Raw genomic sequence first — 17,776 nt, 5'->3', positions numbered from 1 at the left:
TCTGCCATTGCCGGAGAGCTGCTCGGAGGAGACTCATCGCTGGCAGTGAAGTGTGTAAGTGAATATTCCCACCAGGCTTCTCATCCAGAACAAAAGAAGGAACTTATTTTGGAATGGCTAGTTCATACCCAGCAAAAGCAGAGAGCCTTGGATGTTTGTAAACCTCTTAAATGTTCAGAACATGAATCGGGGCAGACGAGTCAGAAGCTAGTCACACCAGGTCATGGGAATACGACTTGACAGGAAACTCTTTTTCTCTGCCCAACTCTTTGCCAAGTCCCAGGTCGGTGTAACGCCCAAGACCTTTGAGGGTAATTATCTCCCGGATGCAATTTTATTATAAATAACTCCCTGATCTGGACAACATTGAGCGCACACACCAAAGACACTGTGCAGATCCCAGCAAACGTGGGAAGTGCCCGTGGACGTGGGTTGTGCCGTAGAGGCTATTGGTAATTGGAAGTACTGCGTCTGTTGACAATTCCTCTCTGAAAAGGCATCCTGGCTTAGGAGTATGGAGGAGACACAAACTTGGAGCCAAGTGTGGATATAGGACAAGCAAAGAAATAGCTATTTGCCACTTGCCTGTTGCCCATTTGGATCAAACAAGCTCAGAAAAAGGCCAGAGACTAGCTTAATGAAAAGATGAACTGAAAATACAACTGTAAAAAACGGCTCTTAATGTTGAATAGGTCACTTCACTCTGTGAGTGTCCTCATGTGTGAAATGAGGGGTTAGGCCACACCATTCTGATTCAACTAACATTTAGTGAATGCCTACTTAAGTGCGAGGCTCTTTCATACAGATCCTCTCAAGGTAAGAGCAGCTAGACCTCATAGGGTAGTTGTGAGGAATGAGTAGGTTAGTACATGTGATTCTTAGCAGTGGCCAGGACACAGCAAGCATGCAGTTTTGGCCATTATCATTAGCCCCACAACCCTGAGGGGAACATTATTTCCTCTGTACAAATGAGGAAACCACTAAGGAACAAGGTCAGGAACTGAAAGAAAGTCCAGCTTCCTATTATGCCGTTTGGCTTGGGAGGGCCCTGAAGCTTTTAATTGTAAAGAATGAGAAGGTAGAAAAGGAACTTGAGCTCTGGAGGCAATCAAGCTAAGCACCTTCGAAGGGCTTTTCTGTGGAAAGTGTTAAGTGTTCTCAGTTATGAAGATAAGGAGGTTGGGGAGTGTCTGGGACAAAGCCACAAAAGCTCCTTTGCCTAAGCTCTTTTTTCTCATTTCATGCCAGTTATAGATTTCAGAGACTCGATCTTGCCTACCCACACTAAGAAAAGCCCAAGTTCCTTAAGGGTAAAGCTAATTGAAAAAGTCCCCAGCAGAAGCGTTTAGCCACAGCAGGAGAGGAACAGGCAGACACACTTAGACCCCTGGGGTAGCCTGCTCTAAGGCAGCCGAATTAATCACCTCTTATGTGTTCATGGACTCTGTCCCAATTGTTCTCTTAGTGCTCACATGTGGCTCTCACCATTGATGACAATACAGGTAGTCAACAAATATGTGATCATACATTATGTGCTAGCATTACAGGGTTATAACGCTGAGCAAGACTAATGTGGGGGAAGGTAGGCAAGACAACTAGGCAATGGAAGATGATATCCTGACAGGAACAACAGCGGGTAATACTGGGTGCTGGGAAAGGCTCTATAAATCGAGACCTAAAGACTTAGAGGGAGAGGGTGGGAATGGAGAGAAGGGTATTTCAGGCCCAGGGAATGATACGTGCAAAGGCCAGGAGGTGACGGAAAGCCTGAATCTTTGGAGGAAGTAAAAGTGGTTCTGGGTGTGAGGTGGAAACAGAGTGAAGAGACGGGAGGATAGAAGTGAGCAGCAGCTAAAGCCTTGGAAGAGCTCTGTACACGTATTAAAGTTTTTGGGCATTATTCAACAAAGAACTGCTGGGAGATTTTAAGGACACTAATAGGATTTGCATTTTTAAAAGATCAATTTTGGCGAGTGGATTAAAGTGGGCCAAGTCTAGAGGCAGAGACAATTAAGTGATTGAACTAGGGGCAGTGAACAGTGGGGGAAGGTGGATGAAGCGGAGAGGCATTTGAGAGGCTAAACATTGAGTCCAGGGAAAAGCCTGGGTTCCCAGTGTGACCACCTGATGGAGCAGGTGTCATTAGTCCCAAGGAGGGGACGTAGAGGAGGCTGGATGTGCTTTGGATATACTAATGAGAACCCACGAGGCAGTGCAAATGGGGACGCCCAGCGAATGGCTCGATGTGCATGGCAGGAGCTCAGGGGAAAGGTATGGGAGGGATGTGGATTGGGAATCATCAGCACCAAGACTGCAGGTGTGGGCTGGATGAAACTGCCTGCAGAGTGGGCAGACTGATACAACCAAAGACCAAATTCTGAGGCTAGAGTTAAAAAGCAGTCAGTGGGAATGGGACCTGCCAGAGGCCAAGCATCCCTCCACAAAGAAATGTTCAAATAAAGATAAATATTTATCCACTCTGTTAAATGAAGGGGAGGTCAGAGACAGGAGGAAAAGACTTGCCATGGATGTGAAGGAAAGAGTGCCTTTTAAAGGCAGAGCCAGCGGTCACCTATCTGCAGATGGGCAGGAGAAAGACTGGATTCCAAGATTAAACCCAGTCCAAGAAATCAATTTCCTTCCATGTGTGCATCCCAAAATGACATCATCTGGAAGTAATTGCTGTCATTCTCCCTGTTTCTTCTACTGAATGTGTCAATTCTAGCTCCTAACCTTTCTTCATACATGACTTTAGTTCACTCTGTTCTACTGATTTCTGTGCTCCCTGGTTCTCTCTCAGTGCTATGCATATCCTAGGAAATCTCCTAGAAAAAAAAAAAATCAGAAAAAACAGATAAGTCTCATCATAATTTGATCTAAGTGGCCATTTTATTTTATAGCTTGTGTTGTTCAAAGCTAGAACCTCAAGATTTAAGACCAAGATATAAATTCTAAATTGCACTGCTTACCAGGAACGAATGCTGAGTCCTCCCTGAAGTTCAGTCTATGATTTTGGAAGGAATCTAGTAACTTTGGCCTCAGGCCAGTGAATGTGCTACCTCTCTCAGACTACTCAATTTTGGACAGTGACATCATTGAGAGACTTCTGTTTTTTAAACATTTCATATATTACGGGAAATGTTAGAGAGAACTCTGTCTGAAACACAAGCAATGCTAAGAGCTTGAACAGGAAGGACATAGCTAATGAGAGTCTAGGAAATGAGATAATCTCTTTTATAGAATCATCTGATCTTGAGGAAACAAGGAATTTACAGAGGAGGGGATGCAATGAAATTAACCAATGAGTGGAGCCATCCTTTGGGATCAGTAACCTTTAGACCTGGACCTAACAACAAAGCTGTGGTAGATGAAAGTATTAAGGCTGATCTATCCAGGAGTTGGTTTTCCTCTAAGGATAGGTTTTGGGGTTTTTCTCTCCCAGACTCAGAAGCCTATATCCTAAATTATGAAGTGAAAGAGTCAAGGTTGGAGCAACCGTTCATGTATGTTAGAAACTACCTACTTTTATGTTACATGACTGAAGACACAAAAACCCCCCAAATCCCCAAATCTAGCTCTTATTGCCACATCCCAGTAAATTAGAGAGACCCATTTCATATGCCAAGAATGCAAGAAGGGGTAGTTGCCAGAATAATGACCCAGCCTCCTTATTTCAAAAGCCCAGCATCCAATATAGAAATAAAACTTGTAGTTGTCAAAACTCATCAAATTGTATAACTTCAAATTTCTGCATTTTACTACATTTAAATTATACCTCAATAAAAAAATACTATGAAAAAAAGGTAAAAAAAAGAGAAAGGAAATAAAATGTACCTTATCAGGTTCTGTGGCGAAATAAAACTAAATAATTTATATCTATTGTCCTTAACAAGGTCAAAAGCAGGAAACAATAAGCAAAGCTTATTTTCAAAATGCTGAACTAAACAGACTCCATTTCCCTCAGATCATTAAAGGAAGGGACTTCTTCAATAAGTAACGGCACCCCACACACTTGATACCACTAAGAAAATTGAGAATTCTTGGAGTGATGAACTAGGGCTAATTTTTTTATCTTTTCTTAATTTTTTCCATTATTTTTCAAATAATCTATAAAACAGTTTAACTTTATCATCAATGTGAAAGTCCTGCCCACTCATCCTAGCAAGCAAGAATTTAGCTCTTTGGGTTTTAGGCATTTCATGGTGGGGGGAAAAGGGTACTCGATCCATTTATTTAAAATCCAGGCTGAAAAATAAACCAACAAAAAGTTCTTGTCCCTCTGGAGACTTTAGTATATTTATTTGAAAACCAGGTTCTGTGAAAGAGCGCACCAAGAGTCATACATCTTCTCTCCAACCAGATGTGAGGACAGGGTTCTTCAGGTCAGCGCAGATGCAGTGATACATGCAGTGACGAGCAGGTGTCAACGCCGAGTTTCCTCCCAGGCATTTCCAAGGAGCCTGGGCAGTCTTCTTCAGCTGAGCGATGAGGCCCTGGGGAAGATAGGGTCATTCTTTATTTTCAAAACATTTTTATGTTGTCTTTTAGACTACTAGCTGTTGAAGTCTAAAAGTAGCCCCTAACCCTGCCTATACGTCCTGATATGCCAGTTTGTGCCTACATTACAGTCTTCAAACTTTTATTGTTCTGAATATTTTATCCTTTTGAAAACCAACACGGATCCAATTGCTTTCTGCAAACTTCTAAGCCACCTTTAAAGACCTCACTGGGGGTTTTCAGGAGGGTGCTGTGAAAGGCTGAGCGGACTCTGTACAGGCCCAGTGCTCATGGTAGGAATACTGACTGCTGGGGGCTGTCTGGATAAGCTTAGGGAACCATCAAGGGCTGAAAGAGAATGCTCAAGGGCAAGTTTAGATAGCAGTGAAGTCAGTATAAATTTCCCTCTCCAAGGTTCAAACTGTCTCTCAGAGGCTTGAAAATAGTATTTTCCTACTAACAGCAGAGTTTCTGCCATAATACATACCTGACATTTCTGTAAAAACTTTCATTAATTGTTAGTCAGTGTATAATACCCATAGTGCTAGATTTGTAACCTGACATTTGCAACCTGACATGTATTTTCTTTTGTCATAATGTAATAAACGATACTGTTCTTATTTTCTTGAGAGTTGAATAAGTTCATATTTGTCTGACAATGTTATTTATATTAGGGTGGAATTAGACAATCTTGATTACACATTTTACATGCATCTTCAAATATGTGATGACTGTTCAAGAAAATGGGGGAAATAAGAATGAAAATTTCATGAAATTAGATTATTCCAATCTTTTGCATTTAAAGACCCCCTTTCAACATTGTTAGAACAGTAGCATAATAATAATCTTTTTCAACGGGATAAACCTTTGTGTTAGAGTCTAACTGACCCCAAAATACATTAGATGTTCAACAGCTTCACTGATTAAATGAATGTTATGGCTTTTAGTTCCAAACGTATTGGCAAAGAAAAGGGAGAGACAGAAGAATCAGTGAGAAGTACAGACCTGTGCTTCTCAAACTGTAATCTACGGACCAGTGCTGGCCCACAAACTGTAACTGACCCACAACTAGGAGCTTACATCAAAATGTAAATCAACTCCACTGTTGAGCCAAGTGTCGGCAGTTCAGCGGACTTTCTCAATAAAAGAAGCATTGAGCAGACTCCTATTCTGAAGCAAGCTCTCTCCTTCCTCATGGAGCTACGGAAACACTCTGCAGAGCAGCCGCTTCGAACTGCACTGTTCGTACACTATAGGTAGTGAGCCAACGAAGACAGAAAAAGAGTTGGAAGAAGAGGTGAAAAGGGGAAGTTTTAATATTGTTTATGTAAAGCGGGATTAAGCACAGAAGAAAGGGAAGAAGTGGGACAATGCGCCTGCACAAAACCACCGAGTAAAATGTTTGCTGCACACACACCTCTGGGCCTTAATCATCAATGTACTCAAACGGTTCTGGGGGTTCTGGCTCTTGTTCTTCTTCCTCGATTTTTGGGCCATGCGCTGCCACAGGTTCCACGAGCTCTTCCATGTCTTCACTGGTATCCTTCAGAATGATGATGCCTCCAATGGACAGCTGTCAACACACAGCAGGGAATAAAGAGGCACAAGCTGCACTCACATTCCAGACTGCTCCAGAATCCAGTGTGCGAATTTGTTAAATGGGTAAATGGTACCTTAAGACCACCTGAATGTTTTGGAGGCAAAGAACTGGGCTAGAACTACACTTTACTAGGTGAGAGCCAGGAAACCTGGGCATTCATGCCTGTGTGCTGCTACACTGGTGACTTAACCAGACTGTTCAACTGGAAGAAGGGGCTGAGATCTTCCTGTTCTATTCCTTCAGGTTAGTCTGAGGCATGAATGAGGAAAGCAATGGCAGTGTGTACTACACGGGACAGAGAAAACTGGAATCTATGAGGAGTATCTGCAAGCTTAACCCAGGCGCTCTGTCTGCGTGATACATCCCATTTAAGAAGAGTATTTCCCAGTACAAGCCTCAGTCTGAGTGCGAGGAGAATGTTTACTGTCCAAACATGGTATTCTAATACCATATTCTAGAACTGCACCTTGCTACTCAATAACATCGTTATCACCTGGGAGCTGTTAGATGCAGAAAACTTGGTCCTACCTTAGAGCTACAGAATCTGCATTTTAACAAGATCTCCATCCAGGTGATTTGTACGCACACTGAAGTTTGAGAAGTACACTAGTCTAATAGACACCTTATTATTTGTGAGAAAACCATCATTTTTGACACAAAAGACAATCTACAAACAAATATATGGTGATGGAAGGAGAACTGACTCTGGGTGATGAACACACAATGGGATTTATAGATGATGTAATACAGAATGGTACACCTGAAATCTATGTAACTTTACTAACAATTGACACCCCGATAAACTTTAATTAAAAAAAAAGACAATCTACAAATGAAAAGCCAATTTTCTCCAGCAATTTCAGAATGACAGAATAACATAAATACAACAGATACCTGACTGTTTTCCACTTTAATCTACAAATCCTTGTGATGGAAGACAATGAAGAAATAGCAATTCTATTAAGCCCTCTCCCAAACTTATTAGCAGAAGGTAAATTCAAACAGCAAACTGTTCACCCATCCCTGGTGTGCTAATCTTATTCTGTTTGCTTGCCTGTGTCAAAGGAAATGGAAAGCTGCTCTCTGTAATTAAATCAGTCAACAGTGGCAGGGCACATCTGGAAAAAATGTATTTCTACCAAAGCACATTACTGGGAAGGAAAAGAAGCACAAGAACATTAGTTAAATGATTTACATATGTGTAAGCATCTCTGCAGTTCAATCTAATCTGATTTTTTTATGCATCAGAACTCTGCCCTGCCACGCTATAAAACTGGTGCACCTTCATGAATTTCTAAACGATTTCCCTTCTCTCAACAGCCACATATCTGTACTCATTACTCTAGAACTCTTTTCCTTAAAAAGTTTGCTTTTCTTGAAGCTGGGCCATTTTATGAATGGACCCTGCCTTTACCACCAACATTCACCCAACAACAATCAGAGTACATGGCGACTGTCCTAATCCTCCATGGCCTAGAAGTTTACTCAAATCTTCTAAAGGACCAAATGCAAATGAGTTTTCTACTAAATAGAAGAAATTACCCATGTTTACAAAAGGAGTTCTTACATGTTGGAAACACATGGCTCCAGATTATAACTACTACATCATGCGTAAATGGAATGAAATAATCCAACTCAAGCCCTGCAATATAATCAACATATGGAAAGAGCTTTTTATAGCTGCATGGTTTAGGCTTATTAATGCTTTACGTGTTAGTGAGAAAGTTCATATTCTCTAAACAGAGGATAATATACGTGTATATGACATTGTTTTCGGAGAAGGTTAGTGACAACTGAAGACACAGGCAATAGAACATTTCCTGTTGCCAAGCACTCCACACTCTTAAGACATCTTTTAAGATGTACAGGAAGCACATCTAATTCAAGAACACGTTCATTAATCTAAAAGAAACCCTGCACCATTAGCAGTCACTCTCTATTCCCCCTACTCCCAGCCCCTGGCAACCATTAATGTAACTTCTGTTTCTATGGGTGTGCCTCTTCTGGACATTTCATGTAAATGGAATCATACAATATGTGGACTTTTGTGTCTGGCTTATATCACATCTTGCTTATCCATTCACGACCTGATGGACATTTCAGTTATTTCTACATTTTGGCTATTACACAGAAAGCTGGCATGAATGTTAGTGTGCACATATTTGTGTGGACACAGTTTTCATTCTCTTGGGAGTGGAACTGCTGGGTTATATGGAAAGTCTACATTTAACTTTTTGAAGAATTGCCAACTGGCTTCCACAGAATCTGAAATAGTCTATATTCCCACCAGTGTTTTATGAAGATTCCAATTTCTCCACATACTTGCTAACTTTAACCTACAAATCTATTGCCCTTCTTGTTTATTATAACCACTCTAGTGGGTATGATGCGGTATCTCCTTGTGGTTTTGATTTTCATTTCCCTAATGATTACTGATGTGGCACATCTTGTTACGGGGTTACTGGCTACTTGTATATATTCATTCTTTGGAGAAATGTCTATTAAAATCCGTTGCCCATTTTAAAAATAGGTTGTCTTCTTATTGTAGAGTTAGAAGAGATTTTTAAATGTATTCAGGATACAAGTCTCTTATCAAATATATAATTTGAAAATATTTTCTCCTATTCTGTGGATTATTTTTAACTTTCTTACTAGTGTGTATCTTTTGCAACACAAGTTTTTTTTTTTTTATAAAGTCGAATTTATTGTTTTTTTGGTTGCTTGTGCTTTAGATGTCATATATAAGAAAACATCACCTAATCCAAGGTCACAAAGATTTACATGTATGTTTTCATCTATGGATTTTATAGTTTTAGTTCTTATATTTAAGTCTTTGATCATTTTTAGTTAATTTTATTTTTTTAAATTTTATTGGGGAATATTGGGGAACAGTGTGCTTCTCCAGGGCCCATCAGCTCCAAGTCATTGTCCTTCAATCTAGTTGTGGAGGGCGCAGCTCAGCTCCAAGTCTAGTTGCTGTTTTCAATCTTTAGTTGCAGGGGGTGCAGTCCACCATCCGATGTGGGAATTGAACCAGCAAACTTGTTGAGAGCTCACGCTCTAACCAACTGAGCCATCTAGCTGCACCTCCGGAAGCTCAGCGGCAGCTCCTTGTCTTTACTCTAGTTGCGGAGGGCGCAGCTCACTGGCCCAGGTGGGAATCGAACCCACAACCCTGTTGTTTGGAGCTCATGCTCTAACCAACTGAGCCATCCGGCTGCCCTTCAGTTAATTTTTATAAATGATATGAGGTAGGGGTCCAACTTAATTCTCTTGCAGGTGAATATCCAGTTGTCCCAGCACTATTTCTTGAAAAGACTTATTCTTTCGTCATTGAATGGTCTTAGCATCCTTGTCAAAAATCAACTGACTATAAATGTATGGGTTTATTTCTGGACTCTCAATTTAATTCCACTGATCTGTATGTGTAAACTTATCCCAATACCACACAGTCTTGATTATTGTAGCTCTGTAGTAAGTTTTGAAATTGGGAAGTGTGATTCTTCCAATTTTATTCTTTTTTAAGACTGTTTTGGTTATTCTGAGTACCCTGCATTTCCATATGAATTTGAAGATCAGCCTGCCAATTTCTGTAAAGTCAGCTGGGATTTTGATAAGGATTGTGTTGAATCTGTAGATCAAATTGAAGAGTACTGCTATCTTAATAATATTAAGTCTTCCAATCCATGAACATTGATTATTGGTCTGTAGTTTTCTTTTCTTGTAGGTCTTTGTCTGGTTTTACTATCAGGGTAATACTGGCCTCATAGAATGAATCAGGCAGTGTTCCCTCCTCTTCCATTTTTTCAGAAGTTTGCAAAGGATTGGTATTAATTTTTTAAAAATGTTTTAAAGAATTAACCAGGGAAATCATCTGGCTCTGGGCTTTTTTTGGGGTAGTTTTCTGATTATTAATTCAATCTCTTTACTTATTATAGGTCTATTCAGATTTTCTATTTCTTCGAGTCAGTTATAGTAGTTTGTGTTTTTCTGGGAATTTGTCCATTTCATCTAAATTACTTAATTTGTTGACATACAGTAATTCATAGTGTTCTCCTATAATCCTTTTTATTTCTGTAAGGTTGGTAGTAATGACCCTCTTTGTTTCCTGATTTTAATAATTTAAGTCCCCCCCTTTTTGATTAAACAGATAGGCTTACTCGTATTTATTTGCCATATATAGTAAGAATAATTATAACAATAACCAACATTTATTGTATATTTTGTGCCAGACATGGCTCTAGATGCTTGTATGAATTACTAATTTTATCTTTATAAGCCTGATATAGACAATATCTATAATAAAGATATAGATATAATAATAACAATGATTATCATTAACTCTCATTTTATAGATGAAGAAATAAAAGCATGGAGAAATTAATTTGTCAGCAATCTAGGGCTAATACAATTTTTTAAAATCTTTCATTTCTTTTAATAAATAGACTTTATTTTTTAGAGCAATTTTAGATTCACAGCAAAACTGAGTGGAAAGTATAGAGATTTCCCATATAGCCCTGGCCCCACTCATGTATAGCTTCTAACATTTTTAGCACCCTCTATCAGGGTGTGCAATTATTTGCTATAATCGATGAACCTACATTGACACATCATTATCACTCGAAGTCCATAGTGTACATTAGGGTTTACTCTTGGTGCTATATATTCTATGAGTTTGGACAAATGTGTAATGACATTTATCTATTATTATAGTATCATAAAGAGCAGTTTCACTTCCCTAAAAATCCTGTGCTGCACCTGTTCATCCCTCTCTGACCCTATCTTCTCTCCTTTTTTCTTGCTCAATCTAGGTAAAAGTTTGTCAACTTTGTTAATTTCTAAAGGAATCAACTTTTGGCTTTCTTGATTTTCTCTACTGTTTTCCTATTTCTCTATGTTATAACTATGGTGTATTATGAACTTCTATGGCATAAGCCTCTGGCAGATGAAGGATATTTGAAGCACTACATAAAGAAAAGCTCCCCCATATCTATATGGAATGGAAGGAAATGTTCTCTCTTTTGCTAAGAGATTTATTAGTACTAAAGAGCTATCTCCAATGCTTTGGAGTTTTATCCTTTTCTACCAATATTCCATTGTCCTGTGGGTTAATATCCCTTGGGTATATAGCTAAGGGCCATAGGTCACTTACTGGTTTGAAAGGCTGGTATCTACAGGTCTCTGGCATGGTCAGAACCTTAAGCTGGGCAGGCATAACTCGGGCTGGGTTATCCAGTAACTGGAAGTTTGGCTCAGGTTCTTTTTTCTTCTCTTTTTCTTCCTTTTTCTCTGCCTCATCCTAGAAAATATTTAAAAAATTGCCCAAAAAAGGTTCACTTCTGTTCCACATCACTGAATAATGTTTAATAACTTTACCGAGCAACTATTAGGTAGAAAAGGTAGTTAGGATTAGATACAATGGAGGTACAATTAAAGTAATATCAGACTCAGAGGAGGGAGAGTATTACTCTGCTTGGGGGTGAGAATTGTTATTTAACTTGGTTTAATAGAAAGAAAAGGTTTTTTTCACCAGCAGAGATCAGGAAAAAAAGGGTCTATTTAAGCAAATGACCCATTTCAGTTGTCATTTCCTCCAAGAACGCTTTTCTGATTTGTACGATGCTCTTTTCTTCCCGTGAATGAATATAATTTCTTAAGTCTCTTCCAATTAAAATTTTATGAGTCTCTATCATTGGAACAGAATAATTATTTAAAGGGAGCCAAGAGCAAGGTATAATAATGTTCAGCTAAGGAAGAATGTAGACCATGACGGAGATAGATAAATCAACCCACATAAACACCAAGTTATACCCACCACTTCCATTTTTTCCTCCTCTTTTTTTTCTTTTTCTTTTTCTTTCTTTTTCGCCTTGGCAGTAATAGATAACACAGCTGTGGAAACCTAAAGGAAAGGAACAGTGTAAATCATTATAATCCCTCATCTACATAGAAACGTGCTAGCACAAAGAGAACTCAGTCCCACAATACTGTTCTATTTCCTGGCAGTAAGTATCATAAAGAACAAAGCAATCGAGGCATAAACGGGAAAAGCAAGCAGGACATTTATTCATATAATTACTATGGTCATCAGGTGAAGCTTGTGTCCAATATAACTCTTATTTACTTATTCATTTTTTTACCTGAAGCTTACGTTGGATGTGGATTTGCTATCATGAGCTTCTGAGATGGAGATCTGGGTGCTGCACCCTTTTATATTCTACAGGGAAAACACTAGAAAACATAAAATTTTTTTCTACACCTGGTCGTAAAGATACTCTCACTGGACTAGATGCCCTGGAAATACACAGTGGGTGAGTGATTAGTCTGGAATTATCCTCCTTGATGGGCTTCACTGAAATCAAAGGTGAAACAGGGACTCTGAAAAGCTGAGCAGTACTGCTGTAAACTGACTTTGTTTCAGACCCTAAAGGGGGGAGTGTGAAACACAGCTGATGAAACAACATGTTGTCATCAAAGGATATTCATTACCCACCACCCTCAAATTAGGTCACTTATGTAATTATCCCTACTTACACACAAATTTACAGCAAATAATCAACAACTGGCTAATATGGAACATTATCTTGAGAGAAAGAACCACTTTCCTAAATGTAAGGTATCATGACGGGTAATTTTACTAAGAAAACTTTAGGGATATGTTCAGCCCTCTAATTCACCATAGTCTGATTTAACACATAGCAACGAGTGTCTTCACACACTGTTGGTAGGAGTATAAATGGGTTATATCCATTTTGAAGGTAAATGTAGTTAATACCTATGAAAATAAATAATGTGCATTGCTTTTGATCAAGCAATTCCACATCTAAGATACTAACCTATAGCTATATTTGTACTAGTGCACAAATATATGTGTATAAAGACTCTTATTCCAGTTTCATTTGTAACAGTGACAAATTAGAAATAACTTTAAATATCTGTCAGATAAGGAACTGGTAAGAAAAATGATATATATGTAAAGGGACTGCCCTGCAGCTTTGGAAAAAAACAAGATCCATATACACTGAAAGATTTAAAGACTAATTGTTTAAGTGAAAACAATAAGATGCAGAATAGTATGTAGAGAATAATTCTATTTGTGGTATAAAAAGTATTGATAGGTGCAGAGAAAACATTTGAAGGGATTCACAAATGGTGATTCCTGCAACATGGGACTTGAATGACCAGGAGAGAAAGAGGGCTCTTACTTCATATTCTTGTATAATGTTGGATTTTACCAGAAGAAGTATTACTTTAAAAGTGTCTAATTTAAAATATAAAAATATGTAAAACAAACTCAAGTGAAACACGAAGCAATTCCTATATATAAGTACAAATAGTGCTCAAAGAAACAAAGAACCTACCTTTTCCTTCTCTTTTTCTTTTGGTACTTCCAGAGGGGCAGGATATGCAAATGTAGACGGTTTACAGTTCGATTTATACTGAACTTTCGGCATCTGAAGACAAAAGAATTACCCCCTCCATTAAAATAATCAAAATCAAGATTTAAGTATCATATACTATTAACAAACATACAAATGCAAAGTTTCAATCCAGGCAAAATGTTCAATTACAGTGCTATTCAATTTATGTTATCATTCGTCCCTTAAAGGCATCTGTCTTCTTTCAGTGAGTTAGTTTTGTGGTGCTTTACAGAACTACCTGCACTTCCCTATACTTTCCTGAAGCTCTGTGTCTTTGAACAGGCATCCCTTGATCTCATCTTTACTGACCATGCATCCTGCTTCAGTGGGTTAAGTCCCACTCATGGTACTTATCAGATCAACTGCACCTCCTTTTAAAGTGTTACATGATTACCTAGCCTGCACAACTAATGTCCACATTCCTTCCTTGTACCACACTAACAACCTGTATAAGTTTGTATACATAAGTTTCTATGCCATATAATCATACTGCACAAGATTCTAACATGAGCCTAATGGAAAAGTCAGCTTCACATCACTTCTTGACCAGGTTTAAAATTCTCCAGTCTGAATTTTTCTGTTTACCTAGTTTGCATTGGTAAAGAGTGGTAATAAGCATCATATATACTAGTACAAGAAATCTTGTCTTTCCATCCCTCTTTCATTGTGAAGAACAGAAACAGAGGTCATAAAATTGTGTGCCAGAGGAGTATGTCCCTAAAGATTATACGGGATGTTTAGCCACAATATCAAAAGTTAGGGGCGCAGCCAGATGGCTCAGTTGGTTAGAGCGTGAGCTCTGAACAAGAGGGTTGCTGGTTCAGTTCTCACATGGGCCAGTGAGCTGTGCCCTCCATAACTAGATTGAAGACAACAAGCTGCAGGTGAGCCTCCGGAGGGGCAGCTGGATGGTTCAGTTGGTTAGAGCACGAGGTATCAACAAGGTTGCCAGTTCAATTCCCACATGGGGTGGTGGGCTGTGCCACCTGCAACTAAGAATGAAAACGGCAACTAGACTTGGAGCTGAGCGGCACGGCATCCTCCACAACTAGATTGAAGGACAACAACTTGGAGCTGATGGGCCCTGGAGAAACACACTGTTTCCCAATATTCCCCAATAAAATAAAATAAAAAAAGGGTTATGGGTTGGGAAACCAAAAATTCTTGTTTTGAAAGACAAAACTGCTCAATATTTTCACATGTGAGTAGTTTAATGCTGAAACACTGACAGGATAATTTGCTGTACTGCTATACTGAAAAGAATCAATTTAATGAAATATTCAATCTTTATCAACCATTTTTTTTTCCGGCCTAAAATTTTTCCACTCTGAGAGCTTAGCAGAACATTTTAACAACAGTGATGACCAGACGTAGGAGTTACTTAAGGTTAGAAAGGCCCTCTGAGAAGATGGAAGAACAGGGTGAATGAATCATTGGGCCACAGGACTGAGAAAGACCTAAGCACAAACCCCATTAAGAAAGGATGATGTGATGACAGGGGATGTATCACCTTAAGTCCTTGACTTAAGTGATTAGTTTCCTCCTGTCAGACTCCCTGGCTCCTTGCTGTTGGTCTTGTTTTCTGCCACTACCAAAGGGACATCCTCGTTTTTCCCTTTAGTAATAATCCTTCTTCCATCAAATATTCTAGCACCAAATATCTCTGAAACACATCCCTGTCTCAAACCTTCATTCCTTATTAAGATTTCCTTTAGGTCCTCTTTCTTCCTTGCCCAGATTATTGCAATGCCATTGTAATGGATTTCCATTGATACCAGAATGATGTTTCTAGAATGCAAACTTTATTATGTTATTTATCTGCATGAAATTATTCCACAGTTCCCACAGATTTTTAGTATTAATAAAGTTCATCAGGGTGATCTATAAAGCTTTTTCATATATACATATATATATATATATATATATATATATATATATATATATATATATATTTAAGTGGTTTATCGTTTAGTTATATGACCCATTTCCTAATGTTTTGGTATACTGAATTTCCGCCCCCCTTCCGCTTCCGCCCCCCCCACTCCAGTTCAAGCTGTTGTTTCTCAGTCTAGTTGTGTAAGACACAGCTCCCTGGCCCAGGCTGGTGTTATGAGCCTTCCGCTTTCCCTGGCTGAGGCAGTCGGTCGCCAGTCCTCTGTCGGCCGCTCACGGCAGCTCCCAGCAGCTCTTGCCAGCTGCTGGCTGCTCATGCTGGCTGCCGGCTACTCACGGCGGCACATGGTAGCCCACGGCTGCTTCAGGGAAAGCTGTTGTTCACATTCTTAGCTGTAGAGGGCGCAGCTCACTGGCCCATGTGGGAATTGAACCGGTGACCTCGGCGTTAGGAGCACGGTGCTCCAACCACCTGAGCCATCGGGCTGGCCCACTTTTTCATATTTTTATGTTTTGTCCCCTCTCTCACCATTCCCTCTCAATTGATTTACCCAAGGTTACAGTTAGTAAGGAGGCTTGATTTTCAACAATTTCAGCACATTCCACTCAACATGGTGACGACTTAATTTGAAGGGGAAATACTTTATTGATGAGATGCCACCTCATCTTTAAAATTTCATGAAAATCTTCATGAGTGGGTGGTGAATAGAATACGGTGAAGAAGATACACTATAAAACGGAGGTCTCACAAACATACCTTTAAGTCCTTGTTAAGGCCAATGACACAGGTCGGGGTATAAGCCAATGACAGGAAGTGTGAAAGAGGAAACCAGAACCAGAACTGGGTAAAGACAAGGACACCAACCACAGAAGGCATATGGGTGTGCCCAGTCCTGGACTGCAAGGAGATTGTGACATTATGACCACCTGTAGAAAAAGAGAAACCATGAACATGAATCCAGGAAATCAATAGGATTTTTAAGTACTGCACTAGGGAAACATTTGTGATTATTGTAAGAGTACAGTTCATAAAATCTAATATGGTGTTGCTGTAATTAGTCAGCCAGTGAGCAATCTCGAGTCTCCAAAACCGGAAGTACTGTATTTTAACTGGACTCAGGGTAAATCTAGGTCTGCTTTCTATACAGGAAGGCATTTTTCAAAAAATAAGCTTGAAGGATGCCAAAACTGTATGTTAAATTAAATATTAGTCTATTATTATACATAGGCTTTTAATGTACTAATAAAAAGTAAAACTTTAACACCCGTATTTGCAAAAAATAGGCAAGAGGCAAAAGGTAGACACTGTTTGCTTAGTTTTACTCTTTATGCTTTAGTCATGTCTAACTGCAGGCAGCTCCAAGATTAACTAGCCTTGTGACCCTGGACAAATCACTTTACCTCTAAAAAAAGTATTTTCCCCCATTGGTAAAATGAGGGCTTGAACGTGAGTACTTGAACTAGAGCACTACCACTAACAAGGAAAATGTTAATCTCCAATCTTTGATTCAATTGAAATTATTCTGAGAAAGCACAAAATATAAAACAATGAAATCAGAGCTAATTCTAGTTCATCAGAAATTTGGACTGTTGAGAGGGTATATGGCTTGGAACCTGACCTGTTCAGCTACCTCTTGGCACATCCCCTAGGCTACCCCTTCAGGAAGTGCAGAGAAACAGTTTGAACAAGAGCTGAGCTCCAAGTATTAGTTAGACGGCTGGATCTTGATCGGGCCTTTTTAAGCTGAGGTTCTTGGAGGCTATTAGGGGTTGCAAACTTGAATACCTTTAGGAAGCAGTCAGGTAAAGGAATGAGAAAACTTGGGCTGAAAGCAATGGGGATTGAAGCAAACTGGAAAGCTCATGTCTTATTTAAAGAGGACATGTTACTAGGGGCGTAGGTCTAGGGTCACTAGGTAATTTTGTTTTAAAAAGCAGACTTGAAGACTTGAATCTGGATTTTGAACAAAAGTTTGCAAATTTTTCTAGGTAGACAAAACAAAACACATGTTTAAGTCAGATTTGGTCCAGGGGCTGCTGTGTTGCAGTCTCTGGTCTATATGGTAACAGTGTCAGGGCCGAACCTCAGGACTCTGAGACGCAGATCTTTTAGTTTATACAATATAGACCATAAAAATGGGGCAGTCTGTGCCTAGCCACCATCATAATTTGATTTCCAATTCTGGATCCCTGCTGTTCACATTTCACTTTGCTAATCTCGGTATCTCACAGAGGCCATGTGCATGTTTTGCTTGGAGTCAGGAAGTGAGTATCAACTTTACTAAACCAAAAAGCATTTAAAGTTTTTATAAGAATCAGGGTTCTACTGCCCAACCAAATAATCTAGATTTTCTGAATACTCCAC

General features: G+C 39.3%; 1 protein-coding gene across 1 annotated transcript in view; it reads right to left on the bottom strand.

Moving 5' to 3' along the window:
• Positions 1-4,268: 4,268 nt before the first annotated feature.
• PSMD1 (proteasome 26S subunit, non-ATPase 1) overlaps positions 4,269-17,776 on the bottom strand; it is a 91,911-nt gene continuing 78,403 nt past the window's right edge. The window contains exons 20-25 of the mRNA XM_019739782.2: positions 16,169-16,338; positions 13,459-13,551; positions 11,913-11,999; positions 11,250-11,396; positions 5,915-6,070; positions 4,269-4,493 (exon numbers count right to left, since the gene is read on the bottom strand). Of these exons, the coding sequence (XP_019595341.1) occupies positions 5,924-6,070; positions 11,250-11,396; positions 11,913-11,999; positions 13,459-13,551; positions 16,169-16,338 (644 nt within the window). The 3' untranslated portion in view covers positions 4,269-4,493; positions 5,915-5,923. The remainder of the gene's footprint in view (positions 4,494-5,914; positions 6,071-11,249; positions 11,397-11,912; positions 12,000-13,458; positions 13,552-16,168; positions 16,339-17,776) is intronic.

Source organism: Rhinolophus sinicus, linkage group LG01 (genome assembly GCF_036562045.2).
Source record: "Rhinolophus sinicus isolate RSC01 linkage group LG01, ASM3656204v1, whole genome shotgun sequence".
NCBI classification, from domain to species: Eukaryota; Metazoa; Chordata; class Mammalia; order Chiroptera; family Rhinolophidae; genus Rhinolophus; species Rhinolophus sinicus.
The sequence above is the reverse complement of the archived record's forward strand: the minus strand, read 5'-3'. Positions and strand labels throughout refer to the sequence as shown.